Source organism: Gekko japonicus, unplaced genomic scaffold (genome assembly GCF_001447785.1).
Source record: "Gekko japonicus isolate JY-2015 unplaced genomic scaffold, Gekko_japonicus_V1.1 scaffold198, whole genome shotgun sequence".
Taxonomy (NCBI): domain Eukaryota; kingdom Metazoa; phylum Chordata; class Lepidosauria; order Squamata; family Gekkonidae; genus Gekko; species Gekko japonicus.
In genome coordinates this window covers 218,717-237,824 of record NW_015161409.1, presented here as the reverse complement: position 1 = coordinate 237,824, position 19,108 = coordinate 218,717, and the positions used below count along the sequence as shown (strand labels likewise).

The window sequence follows — 19,108 nt, the reverse complement described above, 5'->3', positions numbered from 1 at the left end:
GGTAGGATTCCAGAAGAGGCCTCTTTAGTCCTGCAACTATATGCTGGTTACACAGCTCAGAAGTCCACTGCATATCAGTCTCCCTAGCCCCCGTACCTTAAGTAAAGGGAATGGCCTTATAGGTAAATGATACCCAGAAATAGGTCAGACACCAGAATAGTACACACACCGGAATACTACACACATCTTCTCCTGAGGACCATGGTAGCATGACAGTTAGATCATTTTCATGGTCATCCACACATATGAATAGTAATTTGATCCATACAATTTTCAGCTATACTAAAATTGCTGGCTTACCTATACTACCTACAGTAAAATGGCCAAAAGCAAAGCGAATTTGTGAATAACCAGCTGAAGACGTGTATATTGTCACGAATTCTGGTACCATGAGATCTTTTTTGATTGGCTGAATTCAAAGTATTAATTTAGCGGGATTTTTTGCTGTGGCAATGGGATAAATAATTCAAGTATGCATGACATCCATGAATGGAAGTAGAATAACACCAGTGCAGCTCAAGTCTACCACCGGACCCAATTATATTAGTTTAAGTTTGGCCCCAAGATAATAAGTTGGCACCACAAAATCTATTAGGAGAGATTTCATGGAGTAGAGAAATGATACACACTGTGTATATTGGAGTTTTATGATAAACAGGCCAAGAGTTCAGAAATCCTTCCATCTTTAAAAAACACTTCAAATTCTGATTTGTTGCATCCTAAATTAACCCAATGCATTATTTTGTAAAAATTTCTGTACAGTGTAATTATTCAGCATAAATTAAACACAGTTGGTAAAATTGTATCCCAGGGATGATCAATACATAAGGTATGAATCAGCCAAAGTTCTCACTGATTTCACTAGGAAAGTTGAACATCTCCTGAACTGTCCCATGAAAATATATATGGAACAAAGTGTCAGGCTTTGGTTTAGTTGCACCCTAAGTATAGTATGGCCCTCTTTCCTTCTTTCCAGCAGAGGACTGTACCAGAACGGCTGTTTTTACAAAACAGGCTTTATACAAAAGCTGAAAGCTATTGCTTCAGTAGATTTAAACTCTGTTGAATAACAAGGCATGTAGTAAATTAAATAAATATTATTCAATCACTGAGAACTGTCCACAAATGATGGCCATTTGTTTTCTACAAGTGGGATGAAAATTCCTGCAATGACTCCCAAAGCTGGATGCATACACAAATTCACTGCATGAATGTTAGGCAAACAGAATTCTGGATATAACACAGGGAACAGTTTACATGGCCGATCTTTAAAGAACTACCAAATTAGGTATTTAAAATATTTCTTGAGTAGTACTTTATCAGAAAAAAATGGTAGATTATAATGCAGCCAACAAATCCTAGAGTAAGGAATATTCTCTTTTGTGAACCAAACAGTTATGCGAGTAACATTGGGCAACACATTCAGAAGAAACTAATGAAATAAATGCATTTATTTTGGATGTACATCTGTGTTACAAACCAAAGTGTATGTCGGAATGGCACTCTTCCGGATCCAAGGAAGACTACACTGGTGTACATTACTTAAAAAGGCATTTAGGGCAGAACAGCTAGGAATTTCTCGCTACTCATTAAATAGTCTGGAAGATTCCCCTTCCCCATTGAAATGGATGGAAGTTGCACAGGAGACAGTCCTACTGTGCCCATAGTGTGCACAGAGGGGAAAAAGTGGATACAATGGCACTCAAGATTTATAATTCAACCTGCAGCACACACCTGCTTGATGTAAGGAACACAGCATATTTTTTGGGAAAGGGTGCAGTGTGATACTGCAATATGATATGGATCCCAAATTACCTCTTGCCACTGCAGCAAGAAACCAGGGGTTAAACAGAGATCCATTCTTGGGATCCTGTACTTGCTCTTCTATTAACCACAGGATCTGGCCTTTGGATTGCATTTCAGTCAGCCACTAAGAGAGCACTTTGGGCCACAACATAGACTTCAGTGTGCTGAACACACTGTACTCTGATGGTTCTCTATGTAAGTATGACTATGCCAGTATAAATAGTAATATTAAAACTTCAGAATCCTTTCCACTCTTGACTTAAAAGCCTCCTGGTGGAATATTTATTCCCACTAAATAGGCAATTATATCGCTTCATCAGATGTGCTCATGCCTGGATGCGTCTCCATGGTACTTACAGGGGAGTGTATTCGGAACCCAGGTGTGTAGAGAACTCTCTTACATTCTTTGTGTACTATGATAGAAGTGACAACAGTCTGAGAGACTTGCAATCTGATGTTGTGTCTTTTGTTAAGTCTCTCAGTATGTGCCTCCCACTCACACGGAATATATTTTGTGGAGTATCATTCCAGTGGCCAAGATCCAATGGAGCAATTTTTTAAAATGGAAGCATTTCCGCCAGTGGAATGTGACTTTCTTGCCTCCCTTGTCCCACTGAGCCTGAAATGTCCCTCCAAACGCTGGTCCTCCCTAGGAGATACATTTCAGGGGGCATTCCAGGTAGCAGGAGGGGGAAGTAAGGGAGTCATGCCTCATGGGCAGAAATCCTTCTGTCCATGGAAATGTGCTGTTAGATCCAAGCCACTGTCAGCAAAATGGTATTATCTGAAATGGCTTTTAGCATTTTATGTTACAGTTTTTTCTACGGCATCCTAGAGTATAAAATTACATTTACTTCACTAGAGTGTGTCGCCATGATCCAAAGAGCTCCATGTATGCCTAAAGCATTTTTGCATGTCCATGGATGCACTGCCACATCAAACGTTACTCTAACAGGACAGGATCCCTTTCCCAGGCTGAGGCTGTGGTTGGGAACAGAGGTCCCCAAAAGACCTGATGCATGCACAGTCCTTTGGAATGCAATTTTAAATCTGAACATAGCCTGAGGATTATGGCCTTGGATGCTAACCTTTTCAAATAGTTCCAAGAGATTGCCTTACTAAGGAGACTTCAATCACGTTATGGGGCTATTATCACTGCATGGGTAAGGTAATTCATTAGCCAAGCATGTTTTTCACACTATGGCACTGTACGTCTCTAATCACTCTGAACCAAAGAACAGCCCTTCCTGAAATGTCCCCATTATTTCCCCGTTGCTGATGAGCCAACTGGTGCCGTCATCGTCTTCCCAAACCAATTTGCACGTTGTTTTGCCAAAACTCAAGCATCTCCTCTGGAAGCCTTATCATACACACTCACTACTCGCCTTGCCCTCAAAATTATTGCGTAATGTTAATACATGTAAAGACAAAGAAAGGACAAACGTGTTCAAAAAAACAGAGAAGTAGGGGGAGGGGGCTGAATGTGCAGACAAGGCAATTTAATTCAACCATCCAAGCCCTACCCGAGCATGAAGATTTATTTTTAATATTGCAGAGTAAGTTTCCCCAACAGTCAGTATTTGTCCCTGAAAAAGGTTAAACCTTAAAACACCTGCTTCCAAAAAACAAAAGAACAAAACAAAAAAGGAGAGGAAAATAAAACCAAAACAAAAACCCAAAAGAAACAAACTAAGCCAATGGGCTTAAAAATTAGAGGCATAGCCTTTTTCTCTATTTTCTATATTTATATGAAAATAATTCATGCTTCATGCTAAATACATTATTTACCTTACAAGAACTTCTGTTATCTTTGAATTAAAAAAGGGTTTTGTTTTATACTCCCATGTCCTCCCAGAAAGGAATCCATGCAAATGTGGATCTGAATTTTCTGCTGGCTACATTGGTTAAAACTGGAAATATATCATCATTTTTGCACAGATGAATCCTCAATGACATTAACTGGGTATGCCATTCTGAGGGCACTGTAAAGGAGCTCTATGTAATAATAATCACTATATTTTTTGCCCAAACACATCAATTTTTTTCAAAAAAAAAAAAGGTAATATAATACTAATGGCAGGTTTTGTAGCATGTCTATTTCCCCTTCTAGCATGATCAAATCTTTTTGACCTACAGAAAAGGTTTCCTCATTTTGATCCTCCTTATATATCTACTCATAATTTTTCTTTAGACTTGATTGCTTTTCACTCAGGCAGTTAAGAACTCATAGCTTGTCTTCCCATAATATTTTTGCAGGCAGTGCCAATCTTCAGGCTTATGGCTTTTTAAAAAAACATTCGTTTAATTTAAATATAGAAGACAATTAATTGATTAAACAATATCACTAATCTCCCCCCATCCCCTTGCTCTTTATTTCACTGAAACTCATTGCATACACAGTTCAGTTTTCCACAATTTTAAGTTATTAATTCTTCACATTATGAGCCATATACAGTACATGAAGCACTAGTAGTTCATTACTGTATGAGCAGCTGTCTCCAGTGGCTATCCCAAGATTTTATGGCACAACAGCAAGCAAATGCCACTCTAAGATACTTGGTTTTGAGGACAATGTGCGCCTCTTACTTTCCCCAAATCTCTAGTCACATTCACATAGAAACCCGGTCATAAGGCCTTTTAAAAAAAAATTCTAAAAGCCTGGCCTGAATGATTACCAAATTAACAAATTTCTTCTAGGTGTATTTTCCAAGTGCCAAATTTTATTCCTCTCTCATATTAATTGGTGATGTCACGGCGTATTCAACCATGCATTTCTGACAAAGCTGGAGAAAGCAATGGCAAATTTTGGCTTTTGTTATTTTGTCTTCATGTAATGAAAAGCTTTTGTAAAATTAGTTGAGTATCAGTATGAGTTCTATGGCTTCAATCTCCTTTAAAAAATAAAAATCTTAAGGGTTCAAAAAAAGAAAAGAAAGAAAACAAAAACAAAAACAAAAAAGGAGAAAAAGGAAAAAAAAACCTGAACAAAGAAAATATTTGTTGATATTGCCACAAATCATTAGAATTCACCTGACGTGCTGAAACGAAATTGTTTTATAAGTTCAATCAATGGATTTGTTCTCATTTTTTGTGGTGTCCTTTTGCTCTTTCTGCCCCTTTGCCGTCCGATTGGTGATGTTATTCAAACAAGACCGAATCCCTGCCAAATGCAGGAGCGATCCAGCTGCTTCCTTCATCTCCTCATCGTCACTCTCTGGGGGTTTCTCTGTACGTCTCTTTTTAAGAGGCAGTGTGTCACTTGGTACTTTTTTTGCCTTCAGTAAATGCTGCCGTTTCTTGTGCTGAGACGCGTACCCGCTGTCAGCTAAAGAATCCTTGGTCTCTTTCCGGCTTTGCCTTTTGTCCTCCTCCTCTGCTTCACTATGGCTCTCGTGGCTGTGGGAGCTGACTTCGCTGCCCTCACTACCATCCCGGCTACCTTTCGTAACAAATTCGTAATGGTCGTCCGCAGAGGAAGAGGAAATTGAGTCACTAGCAGGCGATGTGCTCCTGGGGTTGGAAGATTTGGCACTGCTATAGTTGTGATCCTCCTTTGGGTCACCACTAACCACTGGAGAGCCACAGGACTGTTCACTCTCTGTCCGCATCCGGCAGTTTACTATTCCATTCCTGAAAAGGGGGAAAGAAACAAAAGATGGTACATACTTTATAAATCGTTTGCTATATAGATGCCCCCCCGAACTGCAACAAGATTATTTTAAAACCCCCCCCCCCATAAAACAAACAAGTGCAAAGTGCCACTTAGGGCGCTTATAATATGTTTTCTCTAGTCCTCCTGTAAGTCAGTCTTCCTGGAATCAGCCACAGTTCCTTGGTCTGGGAACAGGGAAATCAGAACACAGTTTGTGAGAGCAGCAGTTGGCTACGCTATCTTTCTGGCCCTAAAACAACTATAATTTTAATCAAGATTGGTAAATAAATGCGTATTCTTAGGGTAACGAACTTTAACTGGTACATTCATCCATTAAGGTTTAAGTCGAGATAGCAGGAACAGATGGCACTGGTAACAGAACTGTACATATTATTCTTCAAAATCATTTTGGGCTATGTTATTACCATAACAGGAAATGAAAAAAACAAAAAGATTAATGTGGCTTTGTTTTTTAACAACTTGTGGTCGCTTTTGGTTATTACAACTGTAAATTCTTACATTTTCCATTAAAAGTTTTAAACATTTAATCAACTCATTGGCTAAAATTTAGGTCAATTTAATAACGTTTTAAAAAAATGGTTGACAGCTATAATGAAAACATGTGGCTTATTTAATTTTCCATAAGCCTTCAGGCATCTTCAGAACCATTGAAGAACACTATAAATCACAAACTGGTGAAGCTAAATATTTTGACTGAGAGATTATTTAGTCCCACTGAAGTCTACTGAATGCCTACCGAAGCCCACATAAATCAATCAACTGCTATTTAGCTGGGATCCAGATCAAGCTTTAAGACACATTTTCAAACAAGAACAGCAATCAGATATTTCCTGGCATAGCACTCTGCAACAAGCGCCTTAAAAGGGGAACTGGCTTCATAAGCCAATACGGTAATCAGAAAATGCACACCATGGGCCCTTTATACAATACACCATATGTCACCCCTTATATTAGCCATACAACAAGTTGGATTCTGTCAATCATTTCTATACACTGATTCCGCTGCACATGGTAGATCTCCAGCTACCCTCTCAATACAGTTCCTGGTGGTCTCCTGTCAGTAGGCATTCTAGGCTGCAGCAGGAGGGGAAGAAATCATGTCCTGCTGGCAGAAATCCTTGAGCCAGGGGAAAGTTTCAAGATCCAAGGCACTGCTTTCCCTCATGCATTGTTGCCAGAGGCACTGCCTTTACTCTCGGATAGCCCCCAACAGCAGGGGCACCACACTAATTACCTGAGCCAAAGTCCCCAAAAGTCAAGCAGAGATATGCTTATGGAATGACAATGGCAGTTCCACCAGGTAAAACATCTACATTTCTAAAGGCTATTCAGAGGCCACCTGGCAAATAGTCCTTTTATCTCCAGTATCTCACCCAGCCCTTTTGTGTGGCCCCATGTCTATGTGTGAATTCTTTGTCCTTCCTTGCTCCATCCCTCAGGATACTGAGATAAACTGATCAAACACTCAAATTATTAACAATCCTTCCTGACGCTAATCAGGAACCCATCTCCCATCTTTTGTCTGTATCTGGGAACCTATTCAACTGCCTTGGCAGAACCATCAATAGTCAAAAAATCCATTCAAGTAGTACAGTCATCCAGCACCAGGCCATTATTAAGCCTGACTCTGCCCCTCTGGAACGTCATTGGTTACATCTAGGCCTTGCCCATCCTGATGCCACACACCCCGGGACTCATCACTGGTCCAGGTAATCTACTGTTCTCACCTGAGTCCAGCCCCGAAGGCCTTCCATTGGTCTGCATTGTTTTCCAATGTCTATAACTGTCCAGGCACATGACGTCAGACTGTGTGCCTCTGCCCTGATGCCAACTGGCAGTCCACCCCTAAACCTCTGGGATTAGGCCATAATCCCTTCTTCATGGACCTCTGCATGTCTGGACAGGTAGTATCACCCCATAACTGACCCCTCTTTCAGCTATCAATTACCTCTGCTTTCTTAGTTCTGTATTATGTGTGTGAATGTTTGATTTTATGTTTGTATGTGTGATAATCCTTTAGTAAAAGAAATCACTGCTTTGTAAGATCTAGTACCAGCATCTATTTCTGGAATTTGGATAAGTGGGACTCTAGTATACACAGGTCTGATCCTATATTTAATGCCTATTGCCATTTAATACTCATAATTCCCCACATTTATTATCAAATTAAGGCAATTTGGCTAACAGCATGTATGTGTGGTACATTTTTTTGAATACACCGCTTTGAAAATTCAGCCAACCCAAACCCTTGACATGAAGAACTTCCCACTCTATTAAAGGGAAATGCTCTGTCTGTGCCATAGGATGCGGGCTTTTGGGAATAGTTGATGTGGGCTTTTGGGAATAGTTACAGGTCACCATCTTGATTTGACTAAATTGATAACATCTTTGAGCACTTTATCATTGTTTATAATGGTTGTTTTTATGTGTGATTTTATTGTTTTACTGGTACATGCTGCCCTTATTTGTAAGCCGCCCTGAGCCCATCCGCGGGGAGGGCGGGATATAAATGTAATGCTAAATAAATAAAATAGGAAATCCCATGTGTATATTCCCACTGCTTACAAGAGAGCAGGGACTCCCTGGGCAAATTATCTAAATGTCTCATCTCCAGAAGCATTTTAGTAAAGAGTGTAAATAGTTTACTGGACAATTACTGCATCTCAAAATTCACCTATACACAGCATCAGCAGAATATCACTACTTTTATGCAGAAGCATTAACAGAGGGCATCTTTTTTACACAGTGTAAAACACAGTGTAAATGTGTATTCATTATATTGTATTTTTCCTACACAGTAAGTGAAAGGAAACCTATGGATCCACCCTGTTAGGTGTCATTTTGTGGTCATTTGCTAAGTAGAACTATTTATTTATTTCATTCAGTTTATATCCCACCCAACCCTGCAAGTGGGCTTATAGATTCTAGCTACATAAGCACTGTAACATCCTAGAATTCATCAGTCTGCAATATTCTTAAACTATCATTCATTTTATCCAGAAAACATTAATGTTGGACCATCTTTTGTGTACTGGTACAACACCCTGGGGCTTCTAGCTGCTGTAGAAGAAAATACTAATACAAAATAATTGTTAAGGATCTGTTGATGATTCACTTTGATTCAAGACGGTGTTCATCACTGAGGTTCCTGGAAGAATATGTTCTGTTAAACCAATTTTATAAAGCTAGTGATTTACAAGTGTCCTCAATTCCTGCCACACTTGATGATTCTCAGGGTGTACTAAACCAGATGCCTAATCATGGAAGAGATAAAAATGCAAGGCATTTCAATGACACTTGAGAAACCACTCCAAGCCTTAATATCTTATCACTGAAACTGTCCTTCAAAACCAGTAGAATAGTTGCACTAGGCTACTACAGAACTGACCTACCATTCTTGAATTTGGCATCAGGCATTACCAAGGACTACTAACAATCCAAGAGACAGAGAGAGGCATCCAGTGATGGAGGGAGTTCAGGTGAACCAGCCATCTAGCAGCTGTACAGCCAGGGGTGTGCAGGGAGACAGTGCTGAGCATCATTATCTGAGCCCTAGCTGCGGCATGGCATGGGGGACAGGAGCAATGTTCCCTCTAAGCTGTGGAGTCTGGTGAGCAAAAATTCTACTCTGTGAGCTACTGGCATGAAATTTGTGAGTGAGCGATTTGGCTACTGCATAAATTAGTTGGCCCTGGAGTCATCCTTCTTGAGCAAAGACAAAAATCTGTGAGCTGGAGGCTGAAAAACTGTGAGCTAGCTCACACCGACTCAGCTTAGAGGGAACACTGGACAGGAGTGATACTCAGGATCTCTCAGCACAGAAATTACATGCAGGCAATGAGGATCATTACATGGCTGCATCGCTGTGCTGAGTTTTGAGCCGGGGGGGGGGGCTACCCATAATCAAGCAGCCCTCACGGGTAGCTTTGGTTGACCTGAAGAAGGTGGGGTGGGGAGTTAATTGGGTTACCAAGGTGAGCGATGCTGCAAATAAGTTGTAATGAAACCCAGCTTAACCCATGACTTGCGCCTCATGTCTTCATTCCAAGGTATGGGGGCAAAGGATCTCAGACAGCCGTTTGGGGGAAAGATTGTTCCTTACCAAAGACTGTCAGTCAAGATAGACCATACTGGGATAGATGGACCAATCTGGTTCAGAACAACACAATTTCTTTTTTAATTTACTAAAACATTTAGTTTTGATTGTTTTTATGATACTACTGGTGTAATCCCTTGCCTTTGTAATTTACGGTTTCTGTAATTTACAAATTATTTTTAATTTAAACTTCATGTGAGAGATATAATCATAGAAAAAGAAAATGAACGAGAAATCAATCTGAAAGTTTACATAGAATCCATTTAATTAATCCTATCCTTCAAAACCTTTTCCCATTTACAAGCATCTGAATCCTTTGAAAAGCCACGTGTAAAGAAACCAAAGAAATCCTTCACTATCCCCAACCCTTCTTCGGGCTATTTTTTTCTTCCAAACCTTAACAAAGACAAGTCTAGCAGCAGTTATCATATCCTACACTACTTGCTTATCTCACAGAAAAGAGATTACACAGTTGAGAGGAAAAATCTCTGGGATATGTGGACTCAACATGCCTATGCCTGTCAGTAATATTTATTTTAAAACACTTCTGTGCTGCCTTTCCACCCAAATTGGGTCCCCTAAGACAGTGAACTTCAAACCATTACAACATTTAAGACATTAAAATCAAACGTACAATAGAGTATATATAAAATATTTAAACAATTCAATAAAAACATAAATATATAAACATAAGTAACAAATACAATCAGGGAGGATGGCCAATAAGAGTTACTGGGGGAATGCAAAACTGGTGGAAGACTACAATAGAGAGAGGGAGACAGATGAATCTCCCTGGGGAGGTAGTTCCAAAGTTTTGGTGATGACCATGAAGGTCCTGTCTCAGGTTGTGACCTGTCCCACCTTAGATGGTGGAGGCACCTCCAAAAATGACCTGATAGGATGGTAAATTCATATGGGGTAAGGTATGCTGCCCCCAAACCATACAGGGCTTTTAAAGGTCAATATCAGCACCCTGGATTGAGCCCAGAAGCAAATTGAGCTCATAACCTATTGGGTTAAATGTAAAAAAAAATCAATTGACTTGAAAGCACATTAGCTATATGCAGTATCCTTGATCCTGTACATTTCCCAGTTAAGGAAAAAATGCTGTTCAAACAAATTACAAAAATAGAAGCACCTCTTACATGACATATTCATGTAGGTACATTTAACTTATTGTGAACAGATCTAACTTCAAAAAGGTTAACTTGCTACAGCTCCAAACCAGGTAAGAGAAAGAAGAGGGAGAAGTCCTATATAAGATGACACAGATGGCAAGCAACAGCCAAAGAGGCTCAACATCTAAATGATGAGAGGGTGGGGATCAACTGCCATGTGTACCCCAGTGAGAGAATTCTCTTAACCCCCCACCCCCCACACCATACAGGGCTTTAAAGCTCAATACCAGCACCCTAAATTAAGCCCAGAAGCAAACTGGAAGCAAGTGGAGATGGAAGAAGAAGAAGAAGAGATTGGGTTTATACCCCGCCCTTCACTTGGAGTCTCAGAGCGGCTTACAAACTCCTTTCCCTTCCTCTCCCTACAACAGACACCCTATGAGGTAGGTGGGGCTGAGAGAACTCTGACACAAACTGCTCTTTCAGGAACAGCTGCGCCAGAGCTTGTGACTGACCCAAGGTCACATCAGCAGGTGCAAGTGGAGGAGTGGGGAATCAAACCCAGTTCTCCCAGATTAGAGTCCGCACACTTAACCACTACACCAAACTGACTAGGGGTATACAGTCTCTACAGCCCACTCCAATCAACATGGCCATAGCATTCTGTATCAACCATAGCTTCTTGGCAGTCTTCAAGGGCATCCCCATTAGCACATGGTAGTAATCTAATTTAGATTACTTGCTTTTATATTGTGGTTTTTAACTGTAAATCACCTTGAGCAGGACTCTGAAGTGACAGTGTATAAATGTCTAAATAAATAAAATAAATAGACGTTACCAGGGCATACACAACAGTAACAAGATCTTTCCTACCCAGGACCAGTGCCGCCACCTGTTTATCCAACAAGAGGCCCAGGTCCAGAAACAGCCCAAAAAATACAACAGAAACCACATCCCAAAAATCCTGGGCATGGGGACAGTGGAAAAAAAATCAGGTTTCAGCAGCACAAAACCAACATCTTTGTTCCTGATAGTGATACCCGTTTGCTAAACTTCAGGGCAAGACTGCCACTGATGTATTACTTTTATCATATTATCTTGAAATACACTAACTGAGAATGATGAACCCAATGAAGTTACAAACTTCCACATGTGAATATTTAGTCTATATCCCAAAGCTTTAGACCACTTTCTTACAAGGCTTTTGGTACTTTGAAACTATCTAATACAACAGAATACAATTTACAGAATACAATTTGAGGAATCTTTGTGAATTCTCTCAAACTTTCTATTAGCTTGCACCCTCAACCGGTACATTTTCCAAATTTGTGAGTTCTCTGAATAATCCATCTTTATCTAAAACTGCTATCAAGAAGCTTTTGATGTATGGATACTGGAAGACTGTAATTTTGTATTACCGTCACTTGTGATTACCTCAAATGTTACCACCTTGGGTTTTTTGTATCAAGTCTTTATATTGCCCCAGCTCCCTTTCCTCCTGCTATCGGACATTTATCAAACTCAGAGACAGCACACATCTCAGCTCTCATACTAGTGGAGCCAGAGGTGATGTGGGTGAAGAGTGATTACTACATATTCTATCCCAGACATTAAATTCTCAATCCCCAATATTACCATGAGGATAAAAAAGGTTTAATCTATATGCATGGCCTTCAGTTTGCAAGACCCGAGCAAGGATGTTAATGACAGGACATTTTGGAGGTCATTAATTCAGAGGGTCGCCATGAATCATAAGTGACTTGATAGCACATCACACACACACACATGTACATGGCATTGGGAGAATTATGCTCTACATTGTGTATGTGTAGGGAGAGTAAGACAGAGAAGCAAGGTTTCAGGGTCAGCATTCACCATCCTTACACTTCACCAGCGTCACCTACCCCTGTTCTACATGAACTCTGATGTGATCCTTTTTTTTTTTTTTACAGTAACTGTTTTAAGAACATAAGAACATAAGGGATGCCAATGTTGGATCAGGCCAAAGGCCCATCCACTCCAACACTCTGTATCACACAGTGGCCAGAAATACCAGTGCCATCAGGAGGTCCACCAGTGGGGCCAGGACATTAGAAGCCATCCCACTGTTGACCCCCCCCCCAAGCACCAAGATGACAGAGCATCACTTGCCCCAGAGTCCCTATCTATACCTTGTGGCTAATAGCCACTGATGGACCTCTGCTCCATATGCTTATCTAATTCCCTTTTGAAGCCGTCCATGCTTGTAGCACCCACCACTTCCTGTGGCAGTGAATTCCATGTGTTAATCACTCTTTGGGTGAAGAAGTACTTCCTTTTATCCGTTCTAACCCGACCGCTCAGCAATTTCATGGAGTGCCCACGGGTTCTTGTATTGTGAGAAAGGGAGAAAAGTACCTCTTTCTCTACCTGCTCTTTCCCATGCATAATCTTATAAACCTCAATCATGTCACCCCTCAGTCGTCGTTTCTCCAAGCTAAAGAGCCCTAAGCGCCTTAACCTTTCCTCATAGGGAAAGTGTTCCAACCCTTTTATCATTCGAGTTGCCCTTTTCTGCACTTTTTCCAAAGCTATAATATCCTTTTTAAGGTGTGGTGCCCAGAACTGCACACAGTATTCCAAATGAGGTCTCACCATTGATTTATATAGGGGCATTATGATATTGGCTGATCTGTTTACAATACCCTTCCTAATAATCCCCAGCATAGCATTGGCCTTCTTTATTGCAGTCACACACTGTCTCGACATTTTCAGTGAGTTATCTACTACAACTCCAAGATCTCTCTCTTGATCTGTCTCTGCCAGTTCAGACCCCATCAACGTGTATTTATATTTAGGATTTTTGGCTCCAATGTGCATCACCTTGCACTTGGCCACATTGAACCCCATTTGCCATGTTGACGCCCACTTGCCCATCTTTGACAGATCCCTTTGGAGTGCCTCACAATCCTCACTGGTTTTCACCACCCTGAACAACTTCGTATCATCCGCAAATTTAGCCACTTCACTGCTTACTCCCAACTCCAAATCATTAATGAACAAGTTAAAAAGCAGTGGACCAAGTACTGATCCCTGCGGTACCCCACTGCTTACCCCCCTCCACTGAGAGAACTGCCCATTTATACTCACTCTCTGTTTTCTATTAATTAGCCAGTTTTTGATCCATAAAAGGACTTGTCCTTTTATCCCATGATTTTTGAGCTTACTTAGGAGCCTTTGATGAGGAACTTTATCAAAAGCTTTCTGGAAGTAAAGGTAAACAATAGATCCCCCTTGTCCACATGTTTGTTCACCCCCTCAAAGAACATTAACAGGTTAGTGAGACAAGATCTTCCCTTACAGAACCCATGCTGAGTCTGCCTCAAAACCTCTTAACCATCTGAAAGCAATGCATCCCACAGTTTAACTGGTCACCCAAATTTATACACTGCTTGCCAAAACAAAACCCACTATCTCTGGGTGGTTTACAATGAAATAAAATATTCCAATGGTGTGTGAAACATCTGTTTTCTTTGCTTTAGTTTTGATGCCTGGTAATTGGCCCTGACCTGGATAACCTGGGCTAGTCCAATCTAATCAGATCTCAGAAGCTAAGCAGAGTCAGCCCCGGTCTATATTTGAATGGTAGAATGCCAAGAAAATCCAGGTTTGCTATGCAGAGGCAGGCAATGGCAAACCACCTCTGAACGTGTCTTGCCTTGAAAACCCCACAGAGCCCCCCGTGAGTAGTCTGTGACTAGATGGCACAACCTCCCCCTACACACACACAAATGGCCCAGAGCTCATTAAATTTCATTAGGGTATTTCTTGCGTTACATTAGGATAATGTAGAGAGCGCTACATTAGGATAGTGCAGAGAGCCAGTCTGGTGTAGTGGTTAAGTGTGCGGACTCTAATCTGGGAGAACTGGGTTTGATTCCTCACTCCTCCACTTGCACCTGCTGATGTGACCTTGGGTCAGTCACAAGCTCTGGCACAGCTGTCCTTGAAAAAGAGCAGTTTGGGTCAGAGCTCTCTCAGCCCCACCCACCTCACAGGGTGTCTGTTGTGGGGAGGGGAATAAATCCAATCTCTTCTTCTTCTTCTTCATAAATAGTAACAGTATGATGTTGATATATTTGGTCTGCCAAATAATCCAGGAATCCATGTGTCTCAGGTACAAACAAAATAAAGTATTCATGGATCTCTCCACCTGAATGAATGAGGAAACTATTCCAGATATGGGATGACTAGAACTTCAGCACCTCCGACAAATTTTAGGAATGAGACATTGCCATTCCTGAAAAAAAACTGTTTTTTTTTAATTACAGAAGAAAAGAACACTAAAATGTAAAGTACTCTGAGCAGATGGTCTCAAACTGTACCCTGAATGTTTTTTTAATCCTATGCATTTTCCGAAGCGCAACATAGCAAGATATATATAATGTATCTATCTTCAAAAAATGCTAAGCAGTTAAAACAAGATTAAGAAATATGGGCAAGATTGAAACATTACCAAACCTTCATTCTGTTATTGAGAATATTTCCTCAAAGAGGAATACAAACATTTAAAAATAGCACAAAATCCTTACTCCTATCTTTTTTTACTCAAGAAAATTTAATTTTCTTGGGCATTAGGAGGTGGTTTATGGTCCATAAATTATATGCAGAACCCAGCAGGGGAAAGAAGACAAAGACAAAGCTCTTTCAATTATTAATAGCTAAATGCAATGTCATTCATGATTGTGCAGCAAGCAAGCTCCATTCACTCTGGGATGGTGCCACCACTGCAGGGGTTGTCATTAGAGGATGCCAAATGCTTAAGAGTAGAAGTCATCCATATTCAAAATAGTTGTATGGTGAATTTATAACCAGCTCCTTAAAATACTTCATTAAGCAAGAAGCATGCGCTGCCCGTGAAGAGCCAGGTTCTTCGTTTTAAGGCTAAAATTAAGAAGATGCTCAAGATCGTCACAATGTAGGGAAGAGGGGAAAATGAAGTGACTAGACTTTCCCCCCCTTTACTTCCAATAGCACATAGTTGGAGCGAAGTTGCTCAAGTCAAGAGCACATGCCGCTGAATCTTAGCATGAAGCCAGCAGTAACAGTCTTGCTTCAAGGAAATAAACACTGAACACAATAGGTGGGAAATCACAGAGTGTGGAAGACTCTTTGCAAACAAAGCATATTGAGCTTCCCAAACCTACTTTGCGTGTTTTTATTTGACCATATTTAACAGATTGAGTATCTTTTTTTAAAAAAAGGTCACCCCACTTCCTTACATCTAAAACGATATTCTCTTTTTTCCACTTTGGAGTGAAGCATTTCAATTGCATTTTTACAAGTGATAACAGGCAAAGGACAGACCAGCTCAGCTGATACAAGCAATGGATAGAGCAGCAGGATGTTGCTTGCCTTCTGCCGCAGTCCCAGAGGTCCATCCCGCCACCTCCTGTGTTTATCAGATTAAGAGTGCCAGTGGCAAGCTTCAGCTGTTAAACCATCAGGACGGGAAAACAGAGCGCCTGGCTTGACAGAGCTAACAAAGTGTTATGTAGAACGCACTCAGGTGCTGAATGTCCACAGCATTCTTTACACCAGTGGTTTCCACTTCCAGATTGCCTGCTCCTACTAGATTCTAGAAAAATATATTTTGCCACCTGGTACTTTCTCCACTGAAGAATACCGCTGAAAAACATTATGACACACATACGGATTCTGCATTTCAATAAGGACTATCGGGGGGGGGGGGGGGGGGGGGAGGAGAGGAGCGGGTGGGAAAAGCCCCATTCAATACAGTGCCACTTGATGGCAGCACATAACATTTTTAGGAATGCTTGAGGGCAACCTCCTACCCCGCACTTCCCTGACCCGCACACCAAGCACTGCATACAAAGAGGCCAGAGAAATATTTATGTACAGGCCAGCAAGTGAGGTAAAAAGATGATGGTGTTTCTGAGGCACCCTCTCCCTTGCTTTGGTCAAATGTGGTTATAACCTTGTCCACTCTAAATACTAAGAAGGAGAACAGAGATTTAATACAACAAGAATTTATTTTTGGGGAATGGAAGTCATGGGTTTTTATGATCATCTATACACAAATGGGGAGCTGCGGTGGCTCAAGTGGTTAAGACGCTGAACTGCAGGCTGTGGAAGGTTGGTAGTTCAGCAGTTCGAGACCCGAGTGTGCCGCATGACGGAGTGAGCTCCCGTCTCTGGTCCCAGCTCCTGCCAATCTAGCAGTTTGAAAGCAAGAAATTGCAAGTAGATAAATAGGTACCACTTCGGTGGGAAGGTAACAGTGTTCTGTGCGCCTTAGTGTTTAGTCATGCCGGCCACATGACCACGAAAATGTCTTCGGACAGTGCTGGCTCTTCGGCTTTGAAACGGAGATGAACACCGCAACCCTAGAGTCGGATTCAACTGGCTTTTGAGCAAGGGAACCTTTACCTTTACTATACATAAAATGTAACTTTTTTTTTAAGTTTTATTTATGTATTTTCCGTTACAAAAAACAAACAAAAAAAAGAAGTTCAGTTTTACATAACAATCTTTTGAGTGTACTTTATACATTTTTTTCCATCCATTTATCTACCTTGTTCCATCTTTTCTTGAAAAATTTTGTCATCTCTCCCTACTAATATTTGATTTAATTTGTCCGCTTCGGCTATTTCCAGGATTTTCTCGACTATCTCATCTTTTCTGGGTAATGTATCAGTTTTCCAATTCTTGGCTACAAGGATTCTGCTTACTGTGAGAATATATAAAATAACACAGTGATCGTCCTTGCTCAATCTATCTGGTATCATGTTCAAAAGAAACGTTTCGGGACGGTTTTGCAATTCTATGTCTGTTAACTCTTTTATCAGGTTTTTAACCATTTTCCAAAAGCTACATATTTTTTCACATCTCCACCAAGTATGGTAATAAGTACCTATATTATTCATAAATGTAACTTATTGAGAGTAATATATGGAGAGAGTTTCTTCACAAAACATGTTTCAATGTGGAGAGTTAGCCAACAGCTGCCAACATACTATCTGAATGAAAAATCTGCCAAATTTTATTTATTTAAAACATTTCTATGCTGCCATTCCACAATATATACATTCCTAAAATATGTAGAGGGGCTTTTGTTGTGGTCATCAAGTCATCCTCCCTGCCTGAAGAGAAACCAATTCAAGTTTTATGCCCCCCCCATTGCGATACATCAACAATATGTGGACGACACCCAGCTCTATCTACTGATGCAATGGCTGCTCAGACTCTGCCCCTGAACATCTGGACAGGGCGTTACAAGTCGTGGCTAGATGATTACAGCAGAGCAGACTGAAACTGAATCCATCGAAGACGGAGGTCCTGCACCTGGGTCGTGGGGGACTGGGATTGGGTATTGGGCTCCCAGCCTTTGACGGGGCCCCGTTGGTGTTAGCGCAGAACGCAGCGGTGTGGGTGTTGATGTCGCTGCCTGTGTGGGCACATATCTGCCTGGTGCTGCGTGACTTGCACTGGCTGCCTATCGAATACCAGATGTGTTCCAAGGTGTTGGTGCTTACCTTTAAAGTCCTATAGGGCCTGTATATCTTTGAGACCGCCTCTCCTCATATGAGCCCCGTAGAAGATTGCATTCTACAAACCAACACCTCCTGGTAGTCCCTGGCCCTAGGGATGTCCAACCTGCCTCAACTGCCTGGTGGAATGAGCTACCTTATGAGATTGGGGCCCTGCAGGACCTACTGCAGCTCCGCAGGGCCTGCGAGTTGGAGCTCTTCTGCCAGGCCTTTAGTTGAGGCAACAGGCATCCACTTTCATTTGGCCTCCCCTTCAATGACCACAGATCCTGGAAGCCCGATTTGGACCACACTATCATCTGTTGAGGCACGTTGTTGTTTTAATGCTGGTGATTCTATTGATTTAATGCTGGTGGTTCTATTGATTTTGATGGATTATTGTAAAATGTTTTAATTGTAGTCTGCATTAATTGCAGACCTATATGTTGGTACCCGCCTTGAGCCTACAATGTGGGGGAGGGCGGGATATAAGTCTAATAAAATAAAAATAAATAGGGTAACAGACTTCCCCATCCCAGCATTCAATGGCTGAATGTTCTTTACTGTGATAAGCTGAAGGCTGCCAACCTCCAGGTGGGGCCTGGAGATCTCCCAGAATTACAGCTGATCTCCAGAAGACAGAGATCAGTTCCCCCGGATGGAATGGCTGCTTTGCAGGCAGATTTAATGGCTTCGCATCCCTGGTGAATCTCCTCCCCTCCCCAAACCCTGGCGGCCCCCAGGCTCCATGCCCCAAATCTCCAGGAATTTCCCAAACTGGAGCTGTCAACCCTCATCCACAGCTGCAGATCCAAGGAGAAGCTGCCCTCTCTGCTATCTGTGCATCGGCCCCAATCAATCAAAAAGAGAAAAGACAAGGAGTGGG

The 19,108-nt window shown here is 41.3% G+C and overlaps 1 protein-coding gene across 2 annotated transcripts in view; it reads right to left on the bottom strand.

Moving 5' to 3' along the window:
• Positions 1-4,847: 4,847 nt before the first annotated feature.
• FOXN3 (forkhead box N3) overlaps positions 4,848-19,108 on the bottom strand; it is a 197,058-nt gene continuing 182,797 nt past the window's right edge. For both annotated transcript variants that reach the window (XM_015426608.1, XM_015426613.1), the window contains one exon: positions 4,848-5,436. In XM_015426608.1, the coding sequence (XP_015282094.1) occupies positions 4,869-5,436 (568 nt within the window). In that variant the 3' untranslated portion in view covers positions 4,848-4,868. The remainder of the gene's footprint in view (positions 5,437-19,108) is intronic.